This window comes from Pithys albifrons, chromosome 4, assembly GCF_047495875.1.
Source record: "Pithys albifrons albifrons isolate INPA30051 chromosome 4, PitAlb_v1, whole genome shotgun sequence".
Classification (NCBI taxonomy): domain Eukaryota; kingdom Metazoa; phylum Chordata; class Aves; order Passeriformes; family Thamnophilidae; genus Pithys; species Pithys albifrons.
This window is the reverse complement of record NC_092461.1, coordinates 81,524,430-81,550,088: the sequence shown is the minus strand read 5'-3', so window position 1 is coordinate 81,550,088 and position 25,659 is coordinate 81,524,430. Positions and strand designations below refer to the sequence as shown.

The 25,659-nt window shown below is 42.1% G+C and overlaps 1 protein-coding gene across 12 annotated transcripts in view; it reads right to left on the bottom strand.

The window, feature by feature from the left end:
- Positions 1–4,835: 4,835 nt before the first annotated feature.
- The window catches only part of MTCL1 (microtubule crosslinking factor 1), a 120,960-nt gene continuing 100,136 nt past the window's right edge, over positions 4,836–25,659 (bottom strand). For 8 of the 12 annotated variants that reach the window (XM_071554809.1, XM_071554799.1, XM_071554802.1 and 5 more), the window contains 5 exons: positions 22,557–22,811; positions 18,118–18,423; positions 15,828–15,859; positions 12,645–14,199; positions 4,836–6,061 (listed from right to left, as the gene is read on the bottom strand). In XM_071554809.1, the coding sequence (XP_071410910.1) occupies positions 5,852–6,061; positions 12,645–14,199; positions 15,828–15,859; positions 18,118–18,423; positions 22,557–22,811 (2,358 nt within the window). In that variant the 3' untranslated portion in view covers positions 4,836–5,851. Of the gene's footprint in view, positions 9,149–12,644; positions 14,200–15,827; positions 15,860–18,117; positions 18,424–22,556; positions 22,812–25,659 lie in introns of all 12 variants that reach the window. The other 4 variants (XM_071554804.1, XM_071554810.1, XM_071554806.1 and 1 more) reach the window with 3 other exon arrangements.

Here is a 25,659-nt window from a genome sequence, read left to right as displayed (position 1 = left end):
TGATTTTGAGAGATGCTCTCAGAGTTATAGAAAGGCAAGGTGTGTCACTTTGTGTGGCCTCCTGTGCAGTAGCACAACTTAGGGTTTGCTACAGCCAAGCCTCAGGTCCAGAACTGCTTGCCTTGATACTGGAATAAGATTTGTTGTTTACCAAACACAGCTCAGGGGGCTGGTTTCCAGGGACTCTGTCTTTCCTGACTTCTTACTGCTGTTTTCCTTCCAGTTTTTTCATGGTCCTATTACTTTATTAAAAAAAAACCCAAAACCATGGTTTTATTTAATACGAGTACCCATCAGTTCTTACTTGTAAAACATTTAGGATGCCTGTTCAACACATTTAACTTCCATTTCTATGTGTACACAGCTGAACAGTGGTGTTGTCAGAAGCATCACACACTGAGGGGAAGACAGATAATTTGTGAAGTCAGGGCTTTGATTTTTGTCGGAGATGTGATTTCCATGACAAACCACAGTAACACTGTAGTAAGAAAACACCCTCTCAAAAGTCTTTGGTTTTGTCATGGAAATAGCTGCGACAAAATCATGGCCTTTATTGTTCTTCCTCTCATTCATATATGCAAAGTGTAATTTTTTTCTGTCCTGCCTATGCCGTGTGCAGAAAAGCAAGTGAGGAACAACACAATACATGTCTTCTCTCAGACAAAATCAGTAGACAAAGCCATATTTTAAAGACAAACATGCTGAAACTGTAGTCAGAGATTTGTGATAAAAGTTCCTAAAATGTCTTGGTTACTTAGGTTTCCTTGATGCCTAGGGAATCAGTAAAATACATGTTCTTAACTGCTAAGAACTTAACATTGCAATTCTTAATAGCTACAATGTACGGACTGCTCCTCTCCTGTGTAAAGTGGGAACTTTTTCAACACCCCAGAATTGTGCCCTGTTACCTGTTACTGCAGGGCTTAGTATTTTGGAGCCAAGTTGATTTCAACCAACTCTGTGAGAAAGAGGTGCCTGCTGAGCAGTGCCTGCGGGATGAGCCTGTCCATTTGCACTGAGCTCTCTCCTCTGCAGCCTAATCCAGAGGGATAACAGTGGGGGAAAGGAGAAGGAGAGTACCCAGGTCCATGACATTTTCTTGTGTAAACCTATTCTAAAGTCTTACTGTAGGAATAAAAAAATCCAATTAAGGTATATAAAAACCTTCCAACCCCAAACAACCTAGGGATTTAAAAGGACACCCCAAAGCTTCCTATTGTTGGCATTTAATAGGATTCATATTGCATAGCCTACCAGTATTCTTCCCTTTTAGCACAGTATCTGCTTACATTGCTCAACCAGGCTTGTTTCCATCAAGAGACACATAAAACTCAATATCCAAACCACATTCTTCTCATTCAGATATCCAGCAGCAACCAAGTACACTAATTTTTTATTTTTTTTCTATGACCTTCTCTCCTCAGATCTCCGACCATCACTCTGGGCAAGACTAATCCAGGCACATGGTTGCCCTGTTCCCAGCAGGGGAGCATTTCTGCCACCCACCTCTTCACCTCCTGCGGGTCTAACCTGCAACTGATGGCTGTCAAGCCATGGACTTTGATGCCAAACCATGGAATTCTGAAGAGCTGCTTTGAGCCTGTGTAGCTCCAGTCAACATCTTTGCCTCCAAACAGTTGCTCCATAGGGAGCATCGCCTTTTTTCAGGCCAGCTTCAGCATAAGAGGCTGCAGTGGCTTTGCTCAGAGGTCCATTGATCCCTCCCTCACTGGCAAAATCCTGCCCAGATCCCCAAGTTTACTCAGGATTTCTCACTTTTTTTCAGAGGATGCCAAGGTTTGCACCCAGAAAGCATTTGTACATCACAAAAAGACTCAATAATGAGAGAAGTTCTGAATCTGCTGTGATAGTAAAAAAGGAAAAAGGTGGTTTTTCAGAAACACATGCTAGTTTTTTATTCTAGAGACATCTCTCATCCAAACCTGAAGGCAGAATGTCTTATACTCCTGCAAGATGGATAAGAAGATAAGCAGGGAAGGGGAGCAGACTTTGCTTAAAGCCATTAATCCTCTCCACAAAGCAGGTTGGGCTACAATGGAGACTGAAGACATTACCTGTCACTTGTATGAAAATTATATTTACTCAGCAGCCTAATAATATGCTACCATGTTGCAGTTATTTGCATAAAAAGAAGTCAAAACAGGGGAACAGGGAGTGAGCAAGAAATGAGGTACCTCTAACGAGAGCATGGGGGAACTTGATGGTTCAGGTACTCAGGAAAGGAAGGCGTTGGGAGAAGATGCAGGTTTTGGGGTACTCTACATTTACAGAGATTTCAAAGGGGGACATGAGGGGAAGGAGATGGTGTGGACAGATGGTCCAAGCCTGGTCCTTGTCCAGGCACTGAAACACAACACAGGTGTGGTTGCCTTGTTGTCCTATTTTGGGGATTCCCTTGTGGGCTTGGGTAGGTGAATTGAGGCTGTGTTCCCCTGTGGTGTAAAGGGGAGGGCAGCATGTTGTGGCCAGATGACTGTGGAGAGGCATGAAGTGGGAGAAAGGGTTGAAATGGGAGAAAGGGATGACTTTTTCTCCTCATGGTGCCCACATGCATACAGCAGTGTTGTGGCAGGAGGGGCACCCCAGCAACCTGGGATGCTGTAGCCTCCACAAAAGCTGTGTGGAGTGAGATGAATGTCACCGGTCACAGTCCTGCTCTTGTCCCTGCTACATTGCAGAAACAAGCAGTATCCCAAGGTCATTGTCTCCAGCACCACAAACTCCTGGGTGAAATCCAGCTGCCTATTTCAGCCTTATCATATGAAGCTGTGACAGATGTATTCATATCCCCTTCACTAACTTGGGTAGTAATCTGTGAGGCTTCTCCTGCCCTGATTATTCATGAGACAATAATATGGATACCCCACAGACACTGAATGAGCTGCAGATCTTCTAAAAAGACTTTTCATTTTCTCTTAGAAGCATTTAAAAAAACCTTAGATGGACTAGAGCCTTGTCATTTATTTTATGATTTATTTAATTATGGAGCATGATGGAAAAATGTGAGGATCAGTAGGATTCTCCTAACCCCACCAGCAGCTATACTGGAAGAGAAAAGCCCTGTTGTTTCCAAAGAGCGGGCAGAAACATGTGATATTTCTCAATGTCACTGTGTTTGCTAATTAGACTAGAAAGAAAATTATGTTTAATTAATGTGATCCACAGCATTTCTACTTGTGCTTAACATTCTCCTTCTTGCTATTGCTTGCTCTCTCGCCTTTTTTTCAGTGGTTTCTGCTGTTTCAGAAGCACTTTACCTGTCAAGTCACAGACAGCTGCTTATCCTCACCAAACTTCATATTTCAGAATGGTCAGCAGCTAATTCTGCAAACTAGTGTATCCTTGACTTAGAAGACAAATACCATTTCCTGGTATCAAAGCAACAGATTAATCCCCAGAATTTTCTTCTGTATAATTAAAAAAGAATTACAACTGTCACAAGAAATACAACATAAATTTTACTTTCCAGTCTTCAGCATTGCTTATTCATTTGCAACTTACTTGATCTAGGAAAAAGAGCTTTTAAGGAAGCAGCAACCTCCCCATATCCCTGTAAAGATACCACTGGTAATTTTTGAAAACAAACAAGGATTTTTCAATTGTGGCTTAGTCTTCCTCAATAGCATCAAAACCAAAAATTGTGACTTAAAACCCTTCTTGCATGTGCTAATCCTTCCACTCTGAAACTTAAATTAGTCCAACAATCTAGCAAAGTGTTGCAGCAAGATTTTCAAGCCAGCAGGGTGGTGACGATGGACAATTTTAAGCCTTCAAACTTGGGGATTATCCTTACCTCTCATGTAAAATGGTATCAGTGAGGATTGAGACAGCTGGGAAGGCAGTTATCACTAATATGACTATTGCTGAGAAGATCTGGTGCTGAACACCCCTTGTTTTGGCTGGGGCACCAGACAGTCATCAGAGAACAGTACTTTTCAGCCACTGCCAATCTTGGTAAGTGGTCATTTTTCTAATGATAACCCACAGGTAGACATTTTGACAGAGTCAATAGCCACAGCACTCACTGATATGGTAGAAATAAGACCTCAATTGGCTGCTGTTTGGGAGCTAGGGAGTTTGTTCTTATCCAACAGCTGAATTAAATTTCCTAGAAAGCCAGCCATGATGCAGCAGGATGGGATGTGAGGGGCTTATCTCTTGACAGAGCTAACCAGGAAGGCTTCTAGGGATCCCAGATGGTGCTCTTCAACAAATGAGCCTCTGAAAGCCTCAGCAAAGGAAATGGAACAGGAACAAGCCAGCTCAACGATGAGATAAGTCGTCAGAGCAGTTCTGGGGCTCCAGAGAATGCATGTGGCACAAACAGATGGTCCCAGGCAAAGTAGCTTGAGATGTTTCCGCCCCTTGGAAGCATGAATTCTCAACTGCACTTACTTCTCAGTGTTAGTCACTGGTTTTACAAAAGTCCTGCAGATGATACGTAAGCTTGGAATAATACTGGACATGTCATATTTTTGGTATTTTGTTTAGCCATCTGGTTTTCACTACCATGAACGACCGAAAGCAACAAGCCATACGGCCTCAGAGAAACCCAGGAGATGGGTCCCACTATCTGCGTGAGCAGCTGTTTTGTGGAGTTCAGTGAGGGAATTTAGAAAGCTTTCCATGGCCTTACCCAGTGTTCACAGGAGTATGTAGAGTATTTGGCTTTGCCATGACTTATTTCATATAAAGAAGCATTCTGCTTCCCTTATGAGTAAAGGAGTTTGAGGGCTTTTTCCTGCCCCAGTTCAATGAACCTGGGAAATACCATCATAAAAAAAAAACATCATGCACTCAAGCAGCTTGTAAATACTGAGGGTTTTATTTCCACTTCACATGGTCTCCAGCAGACTCTTAAACAAGGCGAGTTACATTTTAGTATGCCCAGAGATCTCCGTGCTTTTCCCAAAACAAAGGAAGTTCTCAGTAAACACTGTACATAGCCAGTTGAACTGCTAACAATAATTTAAAAACTCTTTTTGTATAGTCAATGCAAGAATAAGAACAATAAAAGTACAGTACAGGTAAATTCACAATATTACAGTGAAACATTGACTCACATTTATGTGATGGTACAGTAGCAGTATGTACATGCACTAAAGTGCGAGGACCCAGAGGCATGCAAGTCAAGTATTGTAGGTGTATTTTACAGCTAACTCCGTAAGACTTTCTGAGGCATCCTGTTTGGTTTTTTTTAACACATTTTCTTGTGTTTACCTGTATTCCCCTCCATCTCAATTAATCACAAGTCTAGTGAACGAGCTTAATGGCTTTCTTCACTACTTAAAATGTATTGCTTCAGACACTTGAAGCATCTTTAAGAACCTTACCTTTAAAAAACAATAACGCTGACATTAAAATAGAATAAAATTAACTTAAGACCCTAGTTTTACATGAAATTAAAAAAAACCCAACCCAAAAAAGTCCCAAACCAATATTGAAAACATAACAGTGCAAATATAACCAAAAGGCAGTCAGTATTTGGAGAGAGCGCGAGCACGTATTCAAATTCCCTTAAAACTTAATTTACATTGTATTTTAAATCTTACTTTATATCATTTAAACCATTTTTTTGTTTTTGTTAATATACTGTATGTAGAAAAGATGGAGACAAAAATAGTTTTCTCAACTATGAAAAAATTAAGTTATTACAGGCACATTAACTGTTTCATTCTAGAAACACCTCTGTTTCCCAGGTTGGACATTCAGCAGCTGTGTCTGAGAACATTCCTTGACCTCTCCAAGCAGACTTCCCTCTTTCGTGGCAGAGACGGCTGGTGGGCAACCTGGGAGCGATGAGCTGTGGCCCTCCCGGTCCCGTGTGGAGTCAGGCCGGCTCCCCTCCCTGGCTGGGGCTCTCTGCCAGCAGCTCCTTGCTTCCGCACTCCTCTGAGGAAGTCAGGTCTCCGGTGGACTGTGACTGTGAGGCAGTAGGGGAATGTGAAGCCCATCGTGACGGTGGGCGCCGGTTCGCTGGTCTCTCTGGCCGGGAGAAGCAGGGTTGGAGGGATGGGGCTAGTGCAGAACAAGGTAGTTCCTTGGCAGCCAAGAGAGCAAAACAGTGGTTAGTGACTTGCATTAGAGGCCATCTGGATGAGCAAAGAATTAAGAAACAAAAGCTTCAAACTAAAGCTAAGCATCTGTCATGTCACCGGACAAAAGCAAGAAACGAACATCTGGCTGTGTGTAGACTCCAGGAATCTGCATGTGTGTCCGTGATTTATGGAACAGGTAAGGAGAGAATGAAAGAAGGAGGCCTGGGATGAGTTGTAGTAGCTGACAAACTTCCATTTGCTAATTCTCGTTGTGCTAGAAAGAGAAGAGCTGAAGTGTACATTTGTATGATAATTCGGGAAAATCCACTATTCCTTCACGTTACTCTAAGTGGTGACCTGGCACAAAAGGTCCAGGTTTGGCATTTGCAAGTGGGGTGAAAATCAGCTGCTGACTCCTTTTGTCTGCTTCAGAGTTCAGACTGACATGCAGGAGACTTCTTAGCAGCAGAATAATGACTACAGGACTAGCTATGATCTCCAGCTGGGTTAAAGATGAGGCTTACCTACAATTTTTGTCTTCTGGAACATCACTTCTTACTGCCAGCTGCTGAAGCCTAAATTACAGGATTCAGAGGTACTGTATGTTAAAGATGACATTCACAGAAATGAAAGAAAATTGAAATTTTATTCCTCCACCAACTTTCCACTGTTTAGGCTTGGTTAGCTTGCCTTTGCAATTAGAAACAGTTTACAGTTGTGTTTTTTCACCCTGGCATGAAGTTGGTAATGCCTCTAATATTTATGGACTTTGCTCATGGCACAGCTGGACTTCCTGTTTTACTCTGAACACTCCTTACACCAAGGTGAGTGACTGTGGGGACAAATCTCCCTCATAGTGCCAAACTTCTGAATTCCACTGCACACTTTGTAATTCATAAAAGCAAATCAGATCAGTTTGTCAACAATGTGTACAACACTAAGGAGCAGTCACTGGAAAGGACAGAGGAGTTCAATAAAAGCTGGTCTAAAAGTCAGAATGCAAACTGGCAATAAATTAAGAAAGAGACAAAAAAAACAATACAATGCAAAGGAAAAGCTCTGGCATGGTAAAGCACAGGGAAACCAAGGCAGCAGTAGAACAATGCAGTAGGGAGGCAAGGATTCAGCACACTGTTTTTACACAGAGGAGAAACACAACTAGGGATGGAGAATATCAGAGTGGGTAACATGATGTGATTGGCAGTGAACAAACAAGGTGATATGCCATTGAATCTCTTCCTTTGAGTGGGAAGGCAAACAAAGACAAAAACATGACAGAAAGATCAATTTTGAAGACACACAGATGAGGTATGAGATATGGTGCTGGTGGAGAGAGTGCATTGTCAGACTTGGGAAAGCCTCAGTGAAGGGTCAACCTTAGTGCCTTTGGGCAATGCACGGCCATGGGGTGATCCACAGCTACCCAACAGTGCTTCAAGCAGGGCTATGTTCACCTGCTCTTGGCACTCACAGAGAGCACGGCCAGTGAGCCATTGTGGGAGTGGTCAGGGGACTACAGAGCCTCAGCCCGAACTGCTTCCTCTCTGCATCTCACCCCCTGCCCCATCTCTGCACCATAAACTTCATGACCTTTGCTAAACTAACAGTAAGGCTGAAATATAAATTGGTGCTTACAAAAAGATTTGACTTTGTGTCCTTACTTCACCTTATCCTATTGTGCCTGGGGCAACATATGGTCTGTGAAAGCTGCCACTCAACTCAGATTTGTTAAAAGAAATCTATCTGCGCAGCAACACTTACGGGCAGCACAATACAGTGAATCGAGGCTATGAGATTTGGGGGTTTTTAGCCTCTCTCTAGACAGAGGCTTAAAATGATGTCTTTATAGCACTGCTTGCTACCGGCTGCTTTACCCTAGTTTCAGAGCAGTGAATCACAGTTAGCATGGCAATAGTGAAATTTATTTCCACTGCTGCCTCCCAGTTCAAAAGCCTCTCTTCAACACGCCTGCAGATGTTGGTCAGCTTTTACCAAACAGCAGGGTTGGGCTCATCTGTGATATACACATGCCCAGCACCACACAAGGCTGTGCTGGTGATGGATGTTGCTCCATGGTCAAAAGTAACTGGCAGCATAATCTTAAAACGTGCTGGCTGCTGAGTTAGTCACCCCCACCTGCAGTGTGGAAACCCAGCCATGACAAGGAAACTGTGTGGAATAGTTTGTGAAAACCCCTCCTCACTTTCCAAACGTAGCTGTCATAGCTAGAAATGTTTGGGTTTTTTGTTGTTTTTTTTTTTTTAAGATCCATTTGGTAATTTAGTCTGGTTGTTGCTTGGGGGTGTGGGTGGACAGGCAGCACTTCTTAGACTAAACATTGAAATTAGGAAAGATGATTTCAGCTTCAGTTTCTAGCTATTTCCTAAGCCAGGCTGTCAGCCACCATGGCTATGCTTGTATTAATAAACAAAAAAAACCCAGTTTTCTCTTTTGTCTGAGGCAGAGTGGATAGTCACAGCTCATGTTTGCACAGCATTATCCCTTCACTGTGGCAACCGCAGCCACTGGCCAAAACTGGGTCCGGAATACCTTAATGAGCAAAGGTGGCTGCTAACCATGGGCTGGTGCTGAAGCCCCTTCCCATCTCTCTCCACCTGCTGCTGCAGCCAGGGCTGGAGGTAAGGCACTCCTGGAGCAGTCAGAAACCCTGCACAGTGCTGTGTATTTGTCAAAATTTAAAAAAAAAATAAACAAGTTTTATACAAACCTGAATCTCTTCCCAAAGATTTTACATACCTTTGTGTTGGTCTTAAATTTTGACAATTTTTAAAAGTTTAACAAAACCCCCCACCAGCACCAATTTGTGCGATGTCTTCATAGCCTGAGCTGCTGCAGAACACAGATGAGTTCCTATCCTGAGCAGTTCATGTCCCACAGGAAGGACCCCACAGGGATGTCAGGTGTGTACTGATACCTCCAGAACTGTGGTCATTTATTTCCCTTTGTTAACCCACATACTCAAAAATGACTGCTTATGGAAGGTTCTGTAAACAAGGTAGAAAGGACTTACAGCAGTGAGGCAGGCAGGGTTAGAGTCCCCAGGGGGCAGTTAATAAGACAGTTTGGTTCTGGACAGAACAGACAGAAAAGAAAAACAAAGCAAGTAGATTGGAAAGAACTGTTTTAATTGATTATTGTTTTAAAGTGAAGATTTAATGTCAGCAAGGAAGAAATCTCCAGATGTTACTACTCATTCAGATCATGTTACCGCTGCTATAACAGGGAAACTAATCAAAAATAAAGGATAAGTCACTAGAAGAAAAAGATTTAGAAAGGAAGGAAGCAAACAAACCAATCTTTAACAATCCTAGCACAGTCACAGAAGAGGACATAGCAATAAACAAACCAAACATTTTTACTCAGCAGAAAGTTATCCTTTGTCAACCTTGATTAGGGCTAGGGAAAAACCACATTACTATGCAAGAGGAATAAAGCTGTATTTTTTCCCCTTTGTTTAATTTCAAGAGAGAGTTTCTGCTTATGAAATCTTTAACAATTGAAAACGTGATTGATATTTTTGTTGCTCAGTTTTCACGATGGCTCTTTACCTCACTGTTCTTCCTTGTTTCTCTTTAACGATGATGCTGGATGGAAGACTCAGATTAAAGCAAAATCCCTTTAATTCTGACAACACCTTCCCTTATTTTTCACATTTCTCCTTCCATGCTGAACAGTTCAGTGGCAAGCATGCAGCAATTACTCTGCCTTGGCAAGCAGAGGATGCAGCACCTGCCCTCTCCTCTGTGGGTCTGTGTGGATGGTCCTTTCACAGTGCCATCTCCAGCAATGAGTCTGACCCTCAGTCCAAGGCTGTTGTGTAACCTACATGATCTACACCCTTGCTAATCATAGAAGCAAAATAATCACACAGCTCTTATGTTGTTATTTAGGCAATGCTAATCTGCATTTTTAATAATATAAATCCTATGATATGCAAGATAGTGAATTAGCGGGATAAGATACAAGTAGGCCCACTAGGTGGATATGAACTTCCTTGTAGGCAGCGTTGGGTCAGTTAGAAAATACAAAGTTATTGCTACTCTGTATGCATACACACTCACAAGCACACTGTACTTACGTATGTAAGTACATAAATAAATATATGAATTAGATTTCATATTTGCAGCAGGAATATGAAAGGAAACTATGTAATTAAACAATTCAGAAGCTCTAATTAAAGTCACCAAGAAGTGCTTCATGCAAGTTTGAAAGTCATTAATATACCATGCCACAACTGCAGAAACTAGAAGGCATTTGGTGGTAAAGGCCACTTGTCTTGGCCAAAACCAACAGACGAAGGGGAAGCAGAGCAGAGTTCTACAGGAGGGTGGCAGCGCCCTGACAGTGCTTCCCCAAGCACAAGCCTGCTTCCTTCAAAATCATTGTTCGCTGAACTGCTGCATCTGGCTTTGTACAAAATGTGCTACGTGGAATTTGACCAAAGTGTAACTTGTGTGGTAGGTGTAATCCACAAATAACCAAAGGCATCTGCATAGTCTAAACTTGCAGTTTTGTTTTCAGCAGCGAACCCATGCTCCACTGAGTACACCTTGCATAGCACCACCTCACTCAGGAAGAGTGAAGCTCATCCTGTGAATGCCCACCACCTTCCTGTTCAATGCACTGTCCTGAGAAATGACAGGACCACACAAAGAACATAACCTGTGCATTTAGGCAACAGTCATAACAGCCAAGAGTTGCAAGGAAAAACAAGTCTTAGTTCTGAGGCTCAGAACTTAAAAAATCAGGCAAAAGATACTGAGAATTCACAAAAGGGAGCAATTTTCTGCCAGGTTGATGGGCAATGAGTTTTTGCTAAACAGCATTGACCCAAATCTCTGTGCATCAAACTGAGGTACTGATGCTAGTTGCATCTTGCCAACAGCAATTAGTAATGATGCAGGATGACATCCACCTCCTTATATTTGAAACCTACTGAGACACTTATACAGGAGGAAATCAAGAGTTTCTAGGGATGCCCTTAAGGCAAAGCTGAGTTCAACATGCGAGAGTAAAACACACTTTCTGAAAAGGACCAGTAGTGCATTTCCAGTATTTCAAACTGAGGACAAAATAGATAGCTAGAAAAAGTCAAAGAAATGAGGCTTCTTTCCACTTTTATTCACTCTGAGGTTTGTGCACAGAGACCGCTTTCACTCATTAATATTTATAATGTGCATGTGGTATCTTTTTTCTTAATATAAAAACTTCTCTACCTATATCCATATAAAGTGCATATAGGGAATATATTCTCAGCTTTGGATCCTCTGTTAATCAAAAAAAGATCATGCTTTCTGAGCAGTACCCACAAAAGAGGAACTGATTGTACATTGAGAACCACCCATCAATGCAAGCCAAACTGCAGACCACGGGTTTCAGCACTCAGGTCCCCACAAATCCTTCAAGTCAAATGTTAAGTTAGAAAACAGGGTTTGAACCTTCTCTTTTGTGGCTATCTGAGGTATGAGTGGTAGGAGTCTGCCCAGTGAGGGCAAGGGGGGATGTCTTAGGTTTGCAGGAATCAAGGAGGATCTGCTGCCCTGCAGCCAGGGCTCCGCAAAAACATCAGGATGTCAAAGGGACAGCACAGGGTAGAGAGGATGACAAGTGCCTGCCCCTGCCCTGGGCAGTATCACCAAGCAGTAAGGGCACACACCATTTCAGGGCTATACCAGAAAGGCAATATGTGCTGGTAAGGACTGGGCATAATTCAGCTTTTCTAGGCCTCATCCGAGTTACAGTCTCAAGTGCGTAAGAGTTGACCAGAAATAGGAGGTTTAGACACTGAAAACTGAAAGCCTTCATCCATCATAACACTTTCTTTTTTTGTTGACTGCTCTAGAACATTACTGTACCTGAGACTGATTCCCAACATCCAGGCACATTTGCTGAGATAGGCGGTGATGGTTACACTATTGATAGCAAAATATCAATAAGGAGTTCTTAAACACTAAGTAGGTATGTACTTAGACTAATTGATTTCATTTTTTTTTCTTTTTCTTATTTTTGTAAGGCAGCAACAGTTAGTACCAAACACCATGCCACTTAGTCACATTCACAGACCTGAGCCAAACTTAATCGGATGCATTCAGAAAACGTATGCTGAAAGCCCTGAAACTTTGGTTCAGAGTATCATAGAGACTATTTTTCACACAAACTTGTTAACATCCATTCTTGTTTAGGAGAAAGAAGCTACCTTTCCATCCAGCATAAAAGAGACATTTACTCAAACCTAGAGTCCCTAGAGAATCTGTAACATGTGGTATGTTTTGAGACAGAAAACCCTTATCCCAGTAATTCAGGGAAGAACCATTATTATCCTAGAAGAATAAAACTCTTCTGATGCATTCAAGCCAAATAAGCTGCCAGGGTAGAAACTCAATTCTTTAGTGAGTTCTTCAGTGACTAATACAATCGTTTCATGACTGGAACTCGCTGGTGGTACCATGATAGAGCTAGGATGATTACTGCACATACTCACTAGGGCTGCAAGAGATCTCATAATGCATTTGTTCAAAGAAGAGTGCATTTAGCTATAGGAGGAAAAACAAGCAAACTCATTACCTCTATGGACCCTGGATCTACTTTGACAATTTCTCCTGTGCTGTTGTCATTGCTAAGATTTGGTGGGCTGTGTGAAGGTAGCCTTCTGTCTTCCTTTAAGGCATGCTCCAAAAGTTTCTTATTCAAGATCCTGGCAGCATTTTCTGCAAGTGTGTACCCTGGAGGAGCAGATAAGTCCTGCCTGATACTTGTCACCTCGGTCCCTTCCTCCTTTTGTGTCTCTGTCCCCAGCCGGAGAGGACTGGGTGATCTGCCACGGGCATTGGTACATGGCTCCTGCAATGGGCCCAGTTCTGGTCTGGGTTCTGCTGACCTGGACCGGCTGCTAGATCTGGGGCATTTTTGGAAGGCCTCATGGAAGGTGGGGCTGTGGTCAATAATGTTGAACAAACTGGAGAGGCCATCGTTGATAGTGGTGTGGACAGGACTCTCCCGTGTAGTAGTTGATCTAGCCCAGGCGGACTCACTGAATCCTTTCTGAGGTGTGCCAGGCATAGTCCGGTTATTTGGCTGGTCTGATTTAGGAAGGATTTTTCTTTGCAGCTTTGGAGAGCCATATTTGGGGGAACAGCATGTGCGTTCAAACTTAGCCTGGACCTTTTCAATGACAGGGGTCACTTGCCTGCTTCTTAGGCTTCTGGATGGTGAAGAGACAGGTGTGGACCCCCCCTTTGGTGTCAGACACTTGTGTGGGCTGCTGGTGATACTGCGCAGGGTTTCTGTCTGCAAGCCAACACTGATGGTCTGGGTGGTCTGTGTCCCTGTTGTCCTCATACCATTAGTTTGACACGCGGTGTCCTTAAACTGAGGCTCTGTGGAGTTGGAGCGTATTGCGTTGCGGACAGAGAAAGCGACCTCCTTCATATCATCACTCATGTTTTTGGACATCTCCAAGCTGTGCAAGGGTGAGGCAAAGCCCACAGTAGTGCAAATAGGACGCTCAATGGGATGAAGACCATTCTCCAGAAAATCTTTATGATGTTTGGCCAGGTCACAAGACCATCTTCCAAACATGTCTGAGGAAGCTCCTTTTGTCTCGGCGACATTCCCCATACCTTTGGTCATAGAAAACAGGAAGTCTGGCTCAGCCTGGTTTTTCCCTTCACTGCTGGCTATCACTGAGTTATCAAACCTACGGACAACTGGTGGGCTGTGAAACACACGAACTCCCATTTTTTCAGTTACTCCATGACTCCTTGTTGGCTGCTTTTGGCAGTGCTCTGGGCTGGTCATGGTGTTAGTTGTCATAGTGACACTGGTGGTGAGGTACCATGATGATGCCTGGATTGGATCAGAAGAAGGATCACTCCCAGCTTTCCCAATTTCTGTCCTTTCTGCCCAGCCTTCTGCAGGCTTCTCAGTGGTCTCACCATGGTTCCTAGTGTTATTGTAATCCCAGTTTTTGTTGAACTCCTCGATGTATTTCAGATCGTCAGGAGACAGGGGAGGGGTTATATCATCTTTGCTGCTGGAGGAAGGCAGGTTTTTTTCTGGTAGAAATGGAGAAATATCCATCAACCGCTGAAATTCTGACATGGAGGAAACGGACATTGCCCTGGAGAGGGGAAAACGGGAGAGTCACTCACAGAATTGGAAATTGTCACAGAGTGCCTTATTTTCAGCAGCAAATTAACTCTGGAAACTCAACTTTCATTACCTGCTTACATATAAAACTACTTCTATCATATAATCATAGACTATCCCGAGTTAAAAGGGACCCACAAGAATCATGGAAGTCCAACTCCTGGCCTTGCACAGGATAACCCTAAGAATCACACCAAGTGTCTGAGAGTGTTGTCCAAACACTTTTTGAACTCTGGGACGCTTGGCACCATGACTACTTTCCTGGGGAGCCAGTTCCAATGCCCAGTCATCCTCTGGGTGAAAAAGCTTTCCCTAATTTTCCTACCTTTGCCCTTTATTTCATCGAAGTCTCCTTTTATTCCCTTTAAAATAGTTGTGAATGTAAACATTTCTCACGTGTCAGTAAAAGTACCAAATGGTTTATTAATGGTTCTTAATTTACTGCTTTCTCATGGATTGCTGCTTGGCAAATGACTGAAATACGGAACAGCAGGATGCATTTCAGAATTATACCATTCACAGAAAATGAGTGCTTGTGACAATACAAGGCAGACTTTTCAAAGCAAGCGTGGAGTATTTCTGACTTGCTGGGAAATCAGCAAATCCAATACCACTCCTGAGACTGCCCAGGCTACACAGCTGGTGTGTAGTGATGTGGGACCTCTAGCTGAGATGTTCTTCCACTGAACTAGCTTGGTGAGCTGGGCTTGTGCTGAAATTCAACCAAAGGGAATCTTCAAGTGATAATGCGGAATTCTTGGCTTTCTTGCATTTCACTAATTTGTACAAATCACAGGCATTCGGCTGAGTTGTCCTACTGCTTTAAGAAAAAAGTCACACAAAAAAAGAAGCTTTCTGAATGGGACTACATAAAAATGCAAATGAGTGCCGTTATCAGAATTGGCTCAATGAGGTAACTGAGGGAAGAATTCAGCAAGTAGTGGTTTACAGGTATCAGTAGTCCAGAGGATACAGTAAGGTCACACTGTAAGTTTTTAATCAAGAGCTCCAGCTGCACCTGGGGTGCATCTCTGTTAGGGAGTCACGTGAGTACTCAGGCTTTTAAGTGGATCTCCTAGTCAGATGCTTTGGTTTGCCTCAGGGGGTAGTCTCAGAGAGCATGGGTTGGGTTCCTCTGGCATGAAAGTGAGCTGAAAGATGTTCTCCAAAACCACAACTAATGCGTTCTAGGGTTAGGCGGGTATTCAGCCCATGGGATCAGGCCAAAACCAGTCCAAAGGAAAATATCCCTGACATGCAGCAACACTAACTGTTTTCTCAGCACCAATTGTTTTTCTCTATATACTGATATCTTCAGTTCTGCACTATTTGCAGGCATAGCTTTCCCTGTGAGCTGCAGCTTCATGCACTTTCCTACAGCTTGATCTATGTGCACTATAGCTGAAATGTGGACCAAGTTAATCAGAGTAGAACAGAGGCATATTAAGATAAATTAATGATGGGGTAAATCCATTAATCTGGCTAGCAGGCTGCTTAGGAGGTGGCACGGTTATGCCCCAGGTCTGTGGCTTGGGTGCAGAGAGCTACAGCTCTGGCACTTGAGTATTTGCTGGGGTTTTCCCTGTAGGTTTTACTCACCTTTGAAGATTTCCTTTGTGTGTTTCTTCCTCCTGAATAAGAAAAGAAATCAACAGGGTCAGTGATTTGTGAACCTGTTGGTGACATTAGTTTATGGGTCTTTTGTCATTCACTTCCCATTAGTTGCACCAGGTATGTTTGTTTCTAAACAGTGATTTTCCCTCTGATAAAGAATCCTAAATTGCCAGTGGGAATATTCTTCACTTTATACATAGGCAGCAGAATGGGCAATCCCATTAGGATAACACATTGCACAAATAAAGCCCATATGCCAAATCTACAAGAGCCTTGAACTTTTATATTCCTATGCAATCATAAATGGATGTAGGCTGCAAATGGCTTTTTTTCTCAATGTTTTGTTTTAGACCATGTATTTGCGAGTGAATCTGTTCTGCAGAGGCAATCTACATTCTACCATAGCTGTATACATTCAGCTGTGCTGAACTAAGATAAACTGAGGTCCTGTGACATAATAGTTCATTATACATTTCTCTAGGAATCAACAAGTGGCACCAGTCAAAACTCATTAAACTCACTGTATTAAATGTTTGGGAAGACTGTTGCTTGTTTCACAGGGAAAATACCTATAGCTTGCTAATGCCATTAAGATGTTTTTATGGCAGTTATTTTCCTGTGACAATTCCTGTAATGAGTTGCATTTTAAAATAGATACTTCAGAAGAAATTGCTCTACACAGATTTTAACTTTTTGCTTATATTTCTAATAAACCATAGGGAATACAAAATATGATCAGGAAAAAAAAGAGTATTAGGACCTATTACTGTTATTTGACCTTGGGAAAGCAAGAACACATTACCAACAAAGAGGTGCATTTCAGATTGGGACTATTCAGAAAAAGGACTGCTTAACTCAGCAAATACCTTCTGGTGTTTATCCAGAATCAGGGAAAAAAGGTAGTAAAAAAAAGTAGTAAATTGATCCTCTTTGCATTCACTGTGGTAAGTCTGGAATAATGCTGGTGGCTTCAGGGGACTTACTGCACAGTAAATCTGAACTAACTGAATGCATAATCAGGGTGAAGGCTGGATTGACTTCTATAGCAGTTAGTACCAAAGGAAAAATATAGCAGAGAGGTAGCATTAGCAGGCTGCAGTTGCCTCTGTGCATCCTCAACTAAGCTACTCATTAAACTCCAATCAGTCTCACTTGAGCAAACCCTCTGAGAGAAAATTACTTTGCTTAGGTTCCCCTAAAACATGCTTTGAAGGAAAGAAGCTATGCAAATATCACCAAGGACCAAGTCTTGCTTCACACATTTTTGTTAATGGCAGTAATGTCTGAAAAACAGAAAAGAGAAGAGAGAACTCCCTTCACTAAATATCAGACTGAATCTGAAGGCAAGGGAACATCAATCAAAATTAAACACAACTCTTGGTTCCCTCACACTGGTACTGACATTCTTCACTGATCACTTGGACATACATGAAACAAAAGCTAAGAAACAATAAATATGAGATCCCACATTGCCAGCCATACACTTATGGCACCAAGGGAAGAAGACCTGGAACACATAGGTACCTGCAGCTACTTAAAATGTAAGAAGGGCAGTCACATTTCTTGCTGCTCTTAATCTTTTTTAGTTTTTTTCCTCTAAAAGAATTTGATTTCAAAATTCTTTAGCTTTGTACAAGCGTGTGGGGATAGGCACCCCTGGTTTCATTCAGCAACATTATAAACAACACTGTGAAGACCTGGAAGTAGTGAAAATTAGTTTGCTGTGGTGCAGATTTTTGCAGGACACAAACTACATCCCTATGTCCCAATGGCATCTGCATTTTACATCTTTATAGTTTTATGGCGTGATTTCAGGGTAGGTACCTTGCTAATTAATAACTTAATTTTTTAACATCTCATCTCACTTATTCATGCTAATCTATTTAGAAGGCAACCACAGCAGAACAACCAGAAGGGCCTCTCTACAGCACTTATTGTTTTACTAACAAAATAAAAGCCTGTGTTTCTTCATAAATATGTATCTACTTAGAACTGGAAGAGATTTAAGACCTTCTAAACCAGTATGTTGTGTCAAATATAGTTATCATACATAATATGAAGGTGACACAATCTTGAAACCTTTAGGCTAGTTCCCAGTTTCTCAGGCGATTGACACTGGTCTTAATCAGCTCATAACAAGGAATAAAAACTTGTCCACACCAAATTCACTAGTGGGTAACTGCAAGCAGTGCCTGTGACACAACATCTCATTTCCTGCAGCAGGGATGCTGTACCAATTTTGACATAACATGCCAGCATGAGAAGAAGCACATACTTCCACTAATCCAGTCAGGAATTTCTCCCGCTCCAGCTGCCGAGGCCGGTGATCATCAGACTCATCAGGGGAATCAAGAGACAGTGATTCCAGAAAGAGGTTTTCTGTGCCACTGCACCGATCGCTCTCCTTCAGCTTAGACAGAGACCGTTCATCAAACTGAATGGTGTCTGAATCAGAGTAGGATCTTGATCCCATTGGACGAAGCACATGAAGGTTCCCCTGGGTCGTAAATGGACGACGGCTACTCTCGTTCTGGTCACACAGCAAACCACCTCCTCTTCGTGGGCTCGCTTCTTTCTGAAGCTGGAGACAAGGCAAATTAAAAGGAACAGCAATTACTTCTGGAGTGTATGGTGTTTGCAAGAACTCATCCTTTCCCAGGAGCAAGGCACCCATGCCCTAGGGAGGCACCTTGAGATCACTGCCTGGCTCCAGGGTTGAACTTCCAAGGAACATGGGCCTCGCTGTACTGGTCCTTCAGCAAAGGGAGATGTCTCTAGAACTTTGATGCTGTTACTCATGGGATTTTGAGTGACTAAATCTGTGTGTGTATAGTTTTGCTTGTTTACATGAATATGTATACATACATACACACTGTTTGTATATATACACAAAATAATGCCTCTGTCTGTAATCTGATTTTTAAGGAAACAAATCAACACAGACTGTTATTTAAAAGCAATCCAGATAGCAATACAAGTGGAAGCTCAAGAAACCTGAGTGACTTGGAGTCTCATCAAAACAAACACATTTCTTGCCTGGTCAGCAATATAAAAGCTGGGGTTTATGTACATCACTCGCTTCCAGAGGCTGAAAATTGTGCTTAACAAAGCACAAGAATGTTGTTTCATAGATGGTCTAGCCTTAATGCATGGCTAGAAAGGTGACTATTTGTACAGAACAGCATTGTCAAAGGGATGAATTAGGCATGCAAAACATGTATGAAGAAAAAGTGTATTTATAGAAGGACCATCAAAGCTATTGCACTTTGCAACTATTACTACACTTTGCAAAAGCTGGGTGAAAAGAGGATGAACCATTAGTGAAATTGTCAATATTAAAATTTGATTATCAGCTTCTGATTTTTCTAAATTAGATGATCAACTTCTCTTTTAATTGTAAATACAACCAGATGGCTGAAATAAGTGATATTTTCAAACATGATGAATGACAGCAGGAATCTGGTAAATCTGATGTTTTGCTAGACCAGCATTCTAAGATTAGTGACAATAACCTGAAAATGCAAGTCATTCCTTAGGACCCTGGAGACTGAGAACCTACAAAATATATTAATCTTGTTACACATGTTTGGAAAAATAAACAGATATTGTATTGCCTAATTTCAATCAAATCATTTTAGGTCCCAAATTATTAAATTTGCACTCAACAGTGAGATTTTTTTCTTGGTTCATGTCTACTAAAACAGGAATGCATCTTCAGTGTTTTGCTCATGATATACAAAATCTGAAACAGTTTTATTAAAAGGATCTAAATTAGGGTGTCTTATAAAGGCAGGGATTGAAAAGTCTATCTCAAGAGATCCTGGAGTCCATTTTGCAATATACAGGCAAGATCCAGAGCAAGGAGAAATGGTAATGACATACTTTCTGTATAGATAGCTCCAATTGCAAACCCTTCAGATTTTCGGAGTTCCTATAAGAATAATGATCTGGAAGCCCTTAAGAGAAAACAGCACAGATGCTGGCTCACCCTTTGAATCTGACAGCTGACAGCAGAATTAAAGCGAGAGATACTGCTGTCACTTTGCAGGAGTGACTAATGATTTTGAGTCCCCATGTGTTTATACCTTTAAAAACACAACTTTTCACACAGGTGATCTTGGGGGTTTAAATATTTGTCAGTGTGCTCTGTGCACAATTAGCTTTAGGAGCACAGGGGAGGGATATTCTCTAAGGGAAAACAAAGTGACAGAGTACTTAAAGAGAAAAAACAACAACTCTGAGCTCTGAAAAAAGTAGGTCATCATGTTTTTTATATGCAAGCAGTATTCCCATAACCACTCAGAGTAAAGTATTTTATGTACTTTATACGTTGGTCTGAGTTTCTTGTTTATCATACGTGTATTATTCAGGAGCTATGTGAAAGCAGACAGACACAGAGCATTAGTATGAAATTTGACATGTACGCTTCTGCTATTTCTTAGACTCTGTTTTTCAAACATACACACTGATGTAGTCTCATCATCCTCTATGTATTGCCATACATGGAATACACACAGAAAAACCCTGGGGAGAAGGACTTCAAAGATATACTAATTGTTTCCATATAAAGCAGGGCATGAGTGCAATCTAAGAGGATTTTCAACTAAAAGCCTGCAAATATTTGGAAGCTTCCTCTCACACAGGGAAATGTTTGATTATAAGCAAAGATGGAGTTATTAAGTTTTGTGGGAAGGTAGCCAAGATTTCAAATGCTATTTCTGATCATCTAGTTCTCTGAAATCAGTTGATATCTTTTATTTCATCTATTCATTGCTAATTCTATGTTGCATGGTAAATATATAGTTAAAGCCTAGCAGTTCCAGAATAGTAACAAAGAAATCAGTTCCAGGACTAGTTAAGAGCTATTTTGTAGGCTATCCCAAGATGACACTAAGAGGTTATGTCAGGTTTTAAGAGAATTAAAGGCTAGGTAACATTAACAGGAATTTCTCTGTGGCGTCCTTCAATGTGCCCCATTCCCAGGGAATAGCAAAAGCAGTCTTTAACCAGGTTATGCCCCTCAAGCTATTGAGGATACACCAAAGAGATAATATTAAAAAATGCAGTTAATAAGGGCGGGAACGAAAACATCCAAAGAGGTACCAGTGACTCTCCAAAGAAAGTTTATATCTACATTCTTAGTATATTGGAAAAATTTTCAGGGTGTTACAATTCCCATTGTGGAAGAAGAATCTACGGGAAGTAGTTTGGCCACAGAAACCCAATAATTAGCAACCAGTCCAGTCAACCCATGGAGAACTTGGCACCTTCTACCACCGAACCTTGGAAATCAGGAAATTTGCATGATGAACTTTGCAATAGGCCTCATAGGCTCTGTTGGCTTTATCTTAGGAGATGTACTATTGTGTTTCATTATACAGGTTAGCTCAACAAACTATATGATGTATACATAAAAATCCTCAGATACACAGGAGATTAAAAAAAATCCAGAATATGGTTTATTAATAATTTGAAATTTAGAAGCTCAAAAATAATTTTTCTTGGTCTGTAAAACCTTCATGTTGGTCACTGCCTGCTCAGACCTACACTTCTAGCAGCGATTTGAGAAATATCCATTGAGTACGGGATTTTTATAAGTGCTTCTCTGTGAGTTTAACAGCCATAGCACAAAACCAAGGTTGAGTCTTGCACTCATAATATTTGCAGCCTGGTGTCTTTTCTATAACTTCCTGTTGCAGCCCCAGCATGGGAACATGAGACACAGACAATGAACCCTTTTCAAAAACTGATGGTAAAGTTACACGGGGCTTTCATCAATTTAACCTGTGAAGCTACTCTGTGCTTCGCTCAAGTGTAATGCTCCCTCGAGAGCGTGCACAAATCTGGTGTGGTTCCATTTCAGGTGTCCTAAGGACAGGAAGTATTCAGTTAATTGAGGATCCACCATTTCAGTTGTTTTTCTTACTTTTCTTGGAATGCATGACTCAGGGCTGAACAATGTTCAGTCAAAAATAGTGTATTAACTCGTCCTTATTAAACTCTTTATTTTTTGTATAGCTTTCAGCCAGATAATAAATTCATTAGGTAAAATCTGTCTCTATTACTAAGCAGGTGAAATTATGGATAGGCATGAAAAACAAGGGGACAGGTATGCACATTTCAGATTGGAAAATGACAGCAGAGGTGCGCACAAAACCCATGTGACCAATATTCTTCTGAATATTTAATATTGATAACTGTGTTACCAGTCAGGGCTCTTCATGTTAACCCCCGTGTTCCTTTGCTAGAGAAAAAGAATTCTGTTGAGACAGAATAGTTGCAGCAACTGCGTCTTTGGTAGCCAATTCACAGATGAACAGGCCCTTTTGGCAGAGAGCTGTATACCAAACCTTGCTAACACTGCGTGTGGGTTGGGTGTTTTAGCACAAAGAGATGCACAAAAGCTTTCAAACAGAATGTGACCATGCCTGTTCAGGGTAATTGAAATGAGGCAGGAAATGGCCTTTAACCTGGAGTTGATTTCTGGTAAGTGGTCTTGTGTGGATTATGAGCATTTTCCTTTTACTCCCTTGTGTATGTAAATAGTTTTGTAGCCTGAGAAACACTAATGTAGCCAAGAAACCCAAACCGTTCCTGTGCTGCTTCTTAATGCAGCCTCTTGACCTCGGCCTGAGTACAGTAATGGTGCAATGCCTCATGCTTTCAGACAGCTACTGCTCACACAGAACGAATCCTTACCTGATGACTCCTTACCTGTTCTATCCGTCGCAGCAGCTCTTTCTTTTGACGCTCCCATTCTTGACGGTCTCTATCAAGCCTGTCCAAGAGCTCCACCTTTTCCCGATTCCAGTTCTTCTCACTGTGCTGGATTTGCCAGCGGAGGTCCATCACCACACTGTGACTGTCCGCCAGAAGCTTCTTGTGCTCCTCTCTTTCCCTTCTAAAAGCTCCCTTTGCATCAGAAGTGAGGCCTGTTTCTCCAGAGGTGTTCTCGCTTTTCCCCTCCAGCTGGCATTAAAGTAAAATGTTACTAGGATGTTAAACTGTCTGTGGTAAAAGCCCATGTCTGACAATGGATTTGAGTTAAACACCTAACTCCACAATGGTATGTTATGTATGGCCAAACTTTGCGAACAAAGATTTGGGAAGGGCTTTCCCCATGTGGGTGTGCCCTTCGAGCCTGCGCAGTGGATTTTTTAGGTGAGAACTGGCCCCACCGTTTAAGTCCCAAGGTCCATCTGCCACGGCCGAGCGAGCTTGGACGGTGACAGTGAAGTCCTCGGGACTGTCACAGCAACCGGTACTAACCGGGGCTGACCCTGAGATGTGACGGGATTGGATGGCAGGGAGGCATTGAACTGCCAGGCGACGGTCCCGCTGAGACTCGAACTCACGACCTTGTGATCAGAGTCCGGAGTGCTCACCATTACACCACAGTAATGGCAGAATTATGGCAATTCTTATATCTTAGGATCTCGGTAAATGATCAAATATGTTCAATGTGAAAAAAGTTTTAAATTCAAGACAGTGAAAACTATAGGGAATAATTTCTTAAATTCTACCTGTTTATGCTATTAAGACATCATTTGTGAACTTTCTGTTGGGAATATGGGTACCAGCAATAAAGGAAACATGGAGATAAACTCCATTCTCATCATGATGTGAGACAATCACCAGGATAATGTCCCCAGCTACTGCTTGGCTTTTGTGCTCTCACTCAGTGAACCTGAAACCTGATGAGGGTGCATTTGTCTTCTGAAGAAACTTTTCAGAAGTGATCTTGATGTACAGCTCCTCCCACCTTCCAATAAAAGAGGGTGTTAGCAGCAGGAGATGTACCAAGATCATCCCCCCCATCTCTGCAGGTTCTGGTGCCTGAACTGATTTCAAGGACCACATGATGCCACCTTTCCCTCCCTTCTTGAACTTCATGCTCAGGGGTCAGCTCGATCAGGACAGAGGACCTGGGCCAGGATAATAGATCCATTGGAAAACAGGCTTGATGGGTTATCAGGATGTCTCTACTCCAACCCCCTGCTTTCAGCAGGGTAAGCTCTGAGGTCAGAGCAGGTTGTGTAGGACTTTATTCATCTGGATCCTGACAAATCTCCAAGGACAGAGATTGCACAACCTCTCAGGTCAATCTGGGCCAGTGCTGGACTGTGGTCAGGGGGAAAAGACTGCTCAATGATTCTGTGTAAGTTCAAGCAACTGAAGAATTTATCCCTGAAGCCAGACCTCTTGTTGACAACCAATAGATGTGTGAGTGACTCAGAACAGGATGCATCTCCATCCCCTGGCCCTGCAGGTGAACTGGAGTGAAAAGCTGCAAAAACTCATTTCCGCCTCTGGAGTTAAAGTTGTCCTCAAAACAGTGAGGCAGCAGGTCTGCTGGGAAATAAATTCCTTTAGCAAGTGAGAAGGACACCTTCACCTTGTCCTATGTAGAAAATAAGACCAAACTTTCTGAGGAAAGGGAAGTTCAGACTGGATTTAGGAGTGATGCTTACTAGTCTCTGGAACAGCCTCCCCAAATAAATGACCAAGAGGTCATTGCTTGAGTCATTTAAAATTGTACTGAGCTACAGAGAACATCCCATTACAGCCACTTGCAGTGACAGGGAAATCTTAAAACACCTGCATCCTCTACCAGTAATTTCCAAAGCCCAGTTGTTTTCAAAAAAACAACCCAAAAAATCAATTCTAGAAGAGCAGTACCTATTTTAACAAAGTCAACATGACACTATCTTTCTCACACTTTCCCATTTCTGCAGTGCAAATATGTGGCACCCACAGTGATGTGTGAGAGAGGCTGTCTTGCACACAGCTGCTTGGCTTGATGGCACACCAGAGGTGCTGTGGGGCAGGAACACAGAACAATCCAGGAGAGGCAGCTCTGTGCTGAGGATTCATAATGGGAAGCACAGCTCCTCAGGAAGCTAGAATGCTTTGCTGTCTTTTTACATACTGCTGACATGTTAGTTCAGCAATATGTAAAAATATCACTGCTAGTTTCCAAACTCACTGCTATCTTCAGGAAATGGCGTCTTGCTCCTTGCCACACCTTTCCTCAAGTTCTCAGCTCCCTTTCACAGTGCTGTAGGAGTTGAAGTTGGTGCTGAAGCCAGGGTCAGCAATGTTGGCACCCATTTTTTTGAGTTTGGTTGCTTTAATTTTACTGTTCTGTGTGGTCCACCCCTGGTTGCTCTTTTAAATTCCTGCTGCATTTACTAAGTAACTGTGACACTAAATAATCATGAATTTCAGGAGTATCATTGCAGAACTGAGAACAGCCAAAATAATAAGGGACTAATGAAGTAAACTCTACATGGTTTCCTTACAGCTAAGCCTGACAGAAGGCTGTTTAGGACTTGTTCTTTGTGACACATGTAAGTCAGCTTTCAAGGACCTTTGATATCCCTGCAGACTTCTCATCTTGCAATAGCTGTCCTTAGGGGAGGTTGGTGGAGTGTCTGGGGTAAATCCAACTAGGCTGGAGTGCAGACTCAACATTACCACTCTGCTACCCCCTGGAGAATACTGCTAAATGCAGTAGTAGCTCTGGCTAGCATGCTAAGTTGTGAAGACACACCAAGGCCTGCGATATCTTTAGCTGATATAAAGCATGAAAATTCTAAAAGCAACATAAAAAGCAAAAAAATGCTCAGTAGCAATAAATACAGTTTGTATGATGATTCTGTAAAAGAAATTCCTTCCATTTTTTGGAATCTCAAAAAAAACCAACAAAAAGGCAAAATTTTTGACCACGACAAGACTCATTCTCTCTCTCCCCTTACATCACTGAGATCTTCACTACCACTGGGCAAATTCTCAGCCTTTCACTAAGCAAACAAAA